Source organism: Apteryx rowi, unplaced genomic scaffold (genome assembly GCF_003343035.1).
Source record: "Apteryx rowi isolate R43461 unplaced genomic scaffold, aptRow1 scaffold_119, whole genome shotgun sequence".
Taxonomy (NCBI): Eukaryota; Metazoa; Chordata; class Aves; order Apterygiformes; family Apterygidae; genus Apteryx; species Apteryx rowi.
The window spans coordinates 1,587,052-1,595,091 of NW_020447408.1; the positions used below are offsets into that span (position 1 = coordinate 1,587,052).

At 71.6% G+C, this 8,040-nt stretch overlaps 1 protein-coding gene across 1 annotated transcript in view; it reads left to right on the forward strand.

Moving 5' to 3' along the window:
* Positions 1-8,040, forward strand: part of CASKIN1 (CASK interacting protein 1) — a 14,613-nt gene that overhangs the window by 620 nt on the left and 5,953 nt on the right. The window contains exons 2-12 of the mRNA XM_026086053.1: positions 2,415-2,512; positions 2,626-2,771; positions 2,869-2,964; positions 3,349-3,479; positions 3,571-3,679; positions 3,796-3,904; positions 4,018-4,112; positions 4,193-4,310; positions 5,355-5,570; positions 7,212-7,322; positions 7,405-7,523. Of these exons, the coding sequence (XP_025941838.1) occupies positions 2,628-2,771; positions 2,869-2,964; positions 3,349-3,479; positions 3,571-3,679; positions 3,796-3,904; positions 4,018-4,112; positions 4,193-4,310; positions 5,355-5,570; positions 7,212-7,322; positions 7,405-7,523 (1,248 nt within the window). The 5' untranslated portion in view covers positions 2,415-2,512; positions 2,626-2,627. The remainder of the gene's footprint in view (positions 1-2,414; positions 2,513-2,625; positions 2,772-2,868; positions 2,965-3,348; positions 3,480-3,570; positions 3,680-3,795; positions 3,905-4,017; positions 4,113-4,192; positions 4,311-5,354; positions 5,571-7,211; positions 7,323-7,404; positions 7,524-8,040) is intronic.

The window sequence follows — 8,040 nt, forward strand, 5'->3', positions numbered from 1 at the left end:
GTGCCATCGGTTGCGTGTGCCGAGGCGTGCAGCGAGCAGGCGTGCAGCGAGCGAGCAGGCGTGCACCACGGGGCAGTGCACAGCATGGGGCGTGCAGCGAGCCGGCGCAGCGAGCAGCAGAGCCGCATGCGTTCGTGAGGGTGCACCGAGCTCTCTGGCGAGATGAAATCCAGCTCCCGGGAATGAATTGCTCGTTATTGCTTCCTGGCAGGCTGCTTCCCCTCCGGCTCGGAGGGCCTCTTGCCGCAGAGCTGCCCCTGCAGGGCAGAGGCATCCCCTGCCGCAGGCAGCAGCGGGATTTGCCTCGGCCGGGACGCCTGCCTGCCCTGCCGGCCGCGTGCGGGGCTGGGTGCTCCCGGCACCCCGGGTGCTCCCGTAGGCGCCCGGCAGCCAGGGCCCTTCCCAACTCCGGGCTTTGCTGCTGTCAGCCGTGCCGGGATCGGAGCAGGGAAGCGGGGCTCCCTCCGCTGCCTCTTAGCCGGGCTCTACCTGCCTCTGTCCGTCCGCTTTGAAACGCGCCCGGGGGGGTCTGCAGGGAGCAGGCAGGGACGTCGGAGAGGGCAGCAAGCCAGAGCTGAAAGGAAAATTAATAGCTGTGAAAAGCAGGTTCGTTACCTGCCGGCCTCTTCCCCGCTCTGGCTGCGGGCTCCGGGCTCTGCCGGTGCTTTGTAGGCAACGGCCCCATGCCGGCTCCCGCGGGGCAGGAACGGACGGAGCCGACACCAGCCAGGCGGAGAGGAGAGGAGGGGAGAGGAGAGCGGAGCCCCGCGCCGGGGGGAGGCAGCGCTGCCCGTGCCCGGCCCCGCGGCCGTGGGAGCTCCAGGGGGGCTGAGGCTGCAGAGGGGCTGCAGCGGCGGTGGGGTGGGAGCGCAGCCGTGGGAAGGGCACGTGGGCGGAGAGGCTGGAGGGGGTTAGGAAAGGGGCTGCACATGCCAGGGACACACAGCCAGGCCTGCGGTCCCTCCTCATCCTCAGTGGCCGAGCGCCAGCRCACAGCAGCCTCCTGCAGCCGGCAGAGCCCGGAGGGGAGCCAGGCCCTGCCGGGGGCTGGGAAGCCGCAGCGGGGCAGTGGGAGCAGGCGCCCGCTTGGCACCCACTGGCACATCCAGCTCCGCCAGCGTGGATGTGTGCATGGATGTGTGCATGCGCGGGTGCATGCAGGCGTGTGCCTGTGCAGCTGAGCGTGCACGTGCATGCAAGCGTGCAGGCGYGCGAGCATGCGGGAGTGCGAGTGCGTGGGCCGGTCGGGGAGCTGGGGCTGCCGCGCGGCGCGGGCCGGCTGTGCCGGGGGCGGGCGGGCTGCAGGGCGCTCACACCAGGGCGACGCGGGCAGCGTGAGGGGTCACGTTGCCCCACGAACCCCCTTGCGCCACGGCTGCAGGCGATGGGTGCTCGCTCCCGGCGAGGGACCAGCTTGCTCAGCCGCCCCCGGGGCCGTGCCTCGGTTTCCCTGTCTCTCTGCTGTGCTTGCTGCCCCCCAGCTGGCAGGTGCTGCGGGCAAGCAGCACACTGCTCCCGCTCCCGTTTGCACGGGGGCCGCTGCCCCACGCGGCCTTTGCGGGCAGCTCCGCCGTGCGCCGCGGGAGCCCCCRATGCAGCCCGGGGCAGGGCCGCGCATTGCACCGTCTTGAGCCCTTCTGCACAGGGCGCTGGAGCGGAAAACGCTGACGTTTCCCAGGCAGACTTTTGGGATCAGCCTCCAGAGCGAGCTGCCTGGTTGCATGCAGGGCCCGGCCCTGGCTCCGCTTCCCAGGCCAGCATGGCAGCTCCTGTGCTCTGGGCTCCCCTGCGAGGGATGCCCGGGCTCCTGGTTTAGCCGGCTGCGGTGCAATGCAGCCATCTGGCACCGACCGTGCCGCTGGGTAGAAGTGGGTCAGGCAGGGAGGGCAGTGCGCCAGCGGCTGCCTCCCCCTGTGCACTCAGGCCTCCCGCCCCACACCCGAATTCGCCCCCCGCCCTCGGACTCCGGTGCCTTGGGGCCACAGCGGCTGCAGGGGGATGTTTTGCTGGCACCGGCCTCTCACCCACTTCCCCAAAGCAAGGCAGCCAGCTGCTCCGCTCCCCTTTCCAAGGGCAAAGCTTTGGACTTCCCCGCAGCCCGGTCCCCAGTGTCCTGCCAGCGGCTTCCCAGGGTCTCCTCCGGATGCCGGCGCTGGGTTGCACCGCGCCGGGCAGGGGAAGCCCCTCCTGTGGATGCAACACCCCGGGAGAAGCTGAACGCAGTGATGGCATGAGAGCGAGCGTCGCCTCTCTCCCAGCATGTGGCTCGGCCGGCCGCCGCTGCGGACGGCAGCGCTTCCTCTGACACCCGCCCGCGGGATGCTCAGCCGGGGGAGCATCGCCCAGGCGGCTCCGGGGGCTGTGCGAGGCTCGGCGGCCCCGCGGGAGCCCGCTCACGCAGCCCTCGCCCCCAGGTTCTCCGCTCTGCACCATGCGGCGCTCAACGGGAACACGGAGCTCATCGCGCTGCTGCTGGAGGCGCAGGCCGCTGTGGACATCAAGGACAATAAAGGCGAGTGCCCGCGGCTGCCGGGGAGAGCGGCCGGCGCCGGCACGGCACGGCAGGGTGGCCGCTCCGTGCCGGCGCCCCACGCTCACCGCCGCGCTCGTCCCGCCTGCCCGCAGGGATGCGGCCCTTGCACTACGCCGCCTGGCAGGGCAAGAAGGAGCCCATGAAGATGGTGCTGAAAGCGGGCTCCTCGGTGAACATCCCCTCGGACGAAGGGCAGATCCCCCTGCACCTGGCGGCGCAGCACGGGCACTACGACGTGGTACGGCGGCGGGGCGCCGGGGCTGCCGGCGGGGCCGCGGCGCGGCCGTGCTCCCCGCTGCACCCGCGGCGCGCTCAGCCCTCCCTCTCACCCCCAGTCCGAGATGCTGCTGCAGCACCAGTCCAACCCCTGCATCATGGACAACTCGGGGAAGACGCCGCTGGACTTGGCCTGCGAGTTTGGCCGGGTCGGGGTAAGTGCTTGCAACGCCGGGCCCTCCGCAAGGCAAGTTGGGCAGCGGGAGGGGAGGTGCCGGAGCGGCCGGCGGGGCAGCCCCAAGGGGGGGGGACGCGGTGCTCCGGCTGCGGGGCAGCTCCCCAGCCCTGCTGCCCCGGATGCCAGCAGCCAGTCGCTGCTTTTGCCCATGGTGCACCCGCATCCCGGGGCTGGGAGAGCTGCCCTGCCCGGAGCAGCTGCAGGGATGCAGCGCCGGGGCCGCAGGGATGCGGGGCTGGGGGGGGGGATGCGGGGCCGTGGGGCCGCGAGCCGCCCCGCAGCAGCGCCGCCGGGCCCCGGAGCCGCGGCAGGCAGCTGAGCTGTCTTTGCAGCCCTGCTCCGTCTGTGTTTGCTGATCCAGGTGGTCCAACTGCTCCTGAACAGCAACATGTGCGCGGCGCTGCTGGAGCCCAAGCCCGGGGACGCCACCGACCCCAACGGCACCAGCCCCCTGCACCTGGCGGCCAAGAACGGCCACATCGACATCATCCGGTGAGCGCCGGCCCCGCGGAGGGCTCGGGGAATGCGGGGGCGCTCGCGGTGCCGGGCGCCGCGCTGACCCTCCCCGCGTTCCCCCCCCCAGGCTGCTGCTGCAAGCYGGCATCGACATCAACCGGCAGACCAAGGCGGGCACGGCGCTGCACGAAGCCGCCCTCTGCGGCAAGACGGACGTGGTGCGGCTCCTGCTGGACGTAAGGGCCCCCCCCCGTCCCCCCTCGCTGCACGGCCGGGACCGTGGCGCCCCGGGGCCGGGCAAGCGCCGCCGGCCGCGGCCGCCCTCTCCCGAGCGCCCTCTCCGCCGTTGCAGAGCGGGATCAACGCCCACGTCAGGAACACCTACAACCAGACGGCCCTGGACATCGTCAACCAGTTCACCACCAGCCAGGCCAGCAAGGAGATCAAGCAGATGCTGCGGGGTGAGCGCCGCGCCGGCGGCTGGCGGCCTCGCCGGGGTGGGGGGGGGGGGGCGGCCGGGGCGTCCCGGCGGGGGGGGGCCGCCGCCGCCACGCCGCCCGTTCTGTCCCCGCAGACGCCTCGGCCGCGCTGCAGGTCAGGGCCGTTAAGGACTATTGCAACAACTACGACCTGACCAGCCTCAACGTGAAAGCCGGCGACGTCATCACCGTGAGTCCCGGGGGGGTGGGGGGGGCTCCGCGCCCCGCGCAGGCGGCCGCGGCCCTGCGCTCACCCCGGCTCCCGCGCAGGTCCTGGAGCAGCACGCGGACGGGCGGTGGAAGGGCTGCATCCACGACAACCGGACCGGCAACGACCGCGTGGGCTACTTCCCCTCCAGCCTCGTCGAAGCCATAAGCAAGCGAACAGGCAAATACCCCCGCGCACCCCCCCACCCCCACCCCAAGGACCCCGGTGTGGGGCTGCTCCAGCCCCGGGAGCTCCGGTCTGCTCYGCTCCGGCCGGCTGGAAGCGCGGGRGCCGGGGYGCTCTGTGCATGGGGGCGGCGCGGTGGCTCGCGGAGGGCGCCGGACCCTGCGCCGGGGCTCGGGGCAGGGACGGTCCCTGCAGCCTCGCGCGGTGCTGGGGACCAGCCCCGGTCCATCCCGTCCCGGCAGGCTCTGAGGGGGCGCATGGCGCCCGCACGGCACCTTTGCAGGCAGCGGTCGAAGGCAGCGCACGGATCGGCGCGCTCCGGCACGCGGCGCTCCGGGGCCTGCGTGATCCCAGTGCACAGGGCTCTGGCGGCGTTTCCGCAGTGCGGGCAGGGAACRGCAGCGCTCACGTCAGGCGCGGAGGGAGCCAGCGGTGCCGGCAGCCGCGGCGTGTGCGAGGGGCTCGGGTGCTGGCCGCCGGCCCTCGGCTGCGGGGACATGAGCTGTGCCCCCGCCGCAGGGACGTCCCCGGTGCCGAGCTCGCCCGCGGGGCCGGCTCCGCACGGCGGCTGCAGGGGCGTTCAGCTTCGTCTCGCACAGAGGTGGTGCAATCAGGTGCTGCTCCGAAAGCCTCGCGCGATGGGGCCGTGGGCAGCGGGGAGGCAGCACGGAGGCTGCCTGGAGGCTTTGCCGGCTGGGCACGGCGGCGCCGCGTTTGCAGACCCTGCGACTGCCCAGCTCCGGTTCCGGCTGTCCCCCGGTGCTGCTGCCCGGCAAAGGGCCGCCTGGAGCGCAGGGCCGCCCCGGYGCCCTGCCCGGCCGCGCCAGGCCCCCGCTGCTGCTCCCTGCTCCGGCTCCTCCTTTGGCATCGGTTGGGTCTCGGTTCCGGCTTCTCCACGTTTCCTCACCCTCTCCTTTCGTTTGCTGCTTTTTTTTTCTTTCTTCTTTCTTTTTTTTTTGCTTTTTTTTTGGTGGCGCTGGACTTGTCTCTATTATTTTGATTCTTTTCATTTTGTCTCTTGTTATGTTTTATTATCAGGTTCATGGGAGACTGTAACAATCCCCCAACAGTACCAAAAGATCCCGCTCCCGGCTTTCGGGGCTGCTGTGCTAAACGGTGACGCCTCGTCCCATCCGTTCCATTCCCTGCCTCCACCTCCACCTCCACCACCACATTCCCATCAGACTCTTTTCAGTTCCTTTGGCTATCACAGGCTCTCCCCTAGCAGTGCCGACGAGCCGCGTTACGGACAAGGTAGTTCACCGCTCGCTTCATACTTTCGATGGATTTCTTTCTTTCTTTTTTGTTTGTTTTTTTTAATGTGTATATTTATTCTTTTCTTTCTGTTTGGCTTCTCTCCCCTTTGCCTTGGTGCCTGCCGTGTGTTTGCACACAGGTGCGTGAGTGTGTGTGCAGGAGTGTGCGTGTGCATGCAGGAGTGTGTGTGCACGTGTGCGCACATGTGTGTGTGTGTGCGTGCATGCAGGCGTGTGCATGCAGGTGTGTGTGTGCATGCAGACGTGTGTGCAGGTGCGTGCACGTGTGCGTGTGCATGCAGACCTGTGCGTGCAGGCGTATGCACGCGTGTGGGTGCGTGTGCATGCCAACAGCCCCCTCCCTTGCACTTCCCTCACCAGAGCTGCTGCGGCGATAGCATGGCGTGCGGCTCGGCTGGGGCAYGTCCTGGCCCCCCGGCCCGGTGCAGGCAGCCCTGCTGCCAGGCAGCGCCAGGGCAGCGCCRTGCTCCCGGCCGGCTGCGCGCGCTCTGCCCCGGCCCCGCTCCCAGGAGGGCCCAGGCATGAGGGCAGGTCAGGACGTGGAAAAGCGCCGAGGGTACGGCAGCCCCGGGGTGCCAGGGGCGCCCGGTCCCATGCAGCCACAACCTCTGGGATGGAAAGCGGCATTCAGTGCCCAGTGAGCGTCTCTAATCACCGCGGCCGGGGTGCATCACACTGGCCCCTGCCCGGGCGACGCGGGAGCTGCGGCGCTCGTAGCGGGAAGCGGCTTTGGCAGCAGGAGTGTTGCTGCAGTCGGGGCGTTCGGTGCAGGGCGTTCGTCTGCTGCGCCACGGGGTGCGCGGCAGCGCGTGCCCTAAGCACCCCATGCACAGCGCAGGGCCGGGCGGCTGCCGCCTCCGGTGCAGCGGCAGGGCAGGGCGCCCCGGTTGCGTTTGGAGGGTGCCAGGCCGGCGCCGCTCGCCCTGAGCTGCTCCTTCAGCGACAGGGACTGGAAAGCAAAACTTCCCCCRAGGATTTCCCGGTGCGTTGGGCCACGTGGGGCGCAGCGGGCTGCTCCGGCCGGCCRCGGCTCGCGCGGAGCCGGCGCCTCCCAGCCTGCCGGAGACGCGGTCATTGGCTTCCAGCTCGCGCGCCACCGGTGAATTTATCACCTTGCACCATCTGCCCTGCGCTGCAGCCCGGCCGCTCGCTGCGAAAGCGCCTTAATGAATAAAAACAGCAGCTGCAGCGGCTGGGCGGGAACGCGCAGCACGGGCCTGCCGCAGGGATGYGCGGGGGCTGCACGCCGGCCCCGCGGCCCCCGCCGCCACGGGGGGCTTGGGCGCCTCGCGGGAGAGCCGTGCTGCTGCCCGCCGGCGCCGTGCTGGAGCAGCGTGCCGGTGGAGGGTGCTGTCGGGGTGCAACTCGAGCCGGGTCCCTCTCGCCCAGCGCCGGTGCGCCACGGGGACGGGGCTCCTGGGGATGGTGCCGGTGTCCCTGTGCAGTGCTGCGCCGGGGTTTCATCCCCGTCCTGCGGGTGCCCCGGGGCTGCGGGTCGCCGCTCGCCGTGCCGCACTGATGCCAGCCCGCGCGTGCTGCCGCTGCTGCCCCGTGCCCGGCGCGCCGGGGCTGGCCCGGCCAGGCGGCTCACGGCTGCTCTCTCTGCTCTGCCACCAAGGTTCCCGCGGGGCCGACGTGAGCCCGTCCCACCTCTCGCCCTCGCAGGGCGGATCGGCCGCCGCGCCGGCTCCCGCCGAGGAGATCTGGGTGCTGCGGAAACCCTTCGCAGGTATGGCGGCCGTGCCGGGGGACGGAGGTGGCCCGGCGCYGCTGCCGCGCGAGCCTGACGCCGTCTCCCCTCCCGCGCGCAGGTGGCGACCGCAGCAGCCTGGGCAGCACGGGCAGCGTGGCCAGCGCCCGCAGCTCAGGCAGCGGGCAGAGCGCCGGCAGCGGGGCGCACGCCCTGCACGCCGGCTCCGAGGGCGTCAAGGTAAGGCTGCTCCTGGGGCAGGCACGCTCGGGGCACGGCTGTGCACGGCTCCCGCCCTCGGCACCGGCTGCGCGGCAGGAGTTTGCTGTCCTGGCGGCCGCTGCGATGGGTCTCGCCGTGGCCGTCACCAGCCAGCCCCCGTCACCCAGTGGGGCCTGAGCCCTGCGTCCCTGCACTTCCCTGCGTGTCCCTGCRCATCCCGCCCAGGCTGCAGGCCCCTTGGCAGCGCAGCATCCGGCCACGGCGCAGTCGTGTAGCTCTGCTGCCTCTCGGAGGGTGCCTCTCTGCACTGCACGCTGCCCTCGGCGCGCTGCCCCGTGCACGCTGCCCCCTGCGCCTTGCCCAGCGCCCGGTGCAGGCGCGCGCGCTGCACGCTGCCATCTGCCCGCTGCGTGCAACCCGTGGCGATGCCCTCTGCACCCGGCGCGTCACCCGCTGCCAGCGCTCGCCTGGCAGGYGCTGCCGGGCCTGCGCCAGGCTGCATCCGAGTGTCGCGGAGCCGCAGGCTCCCGCCGCC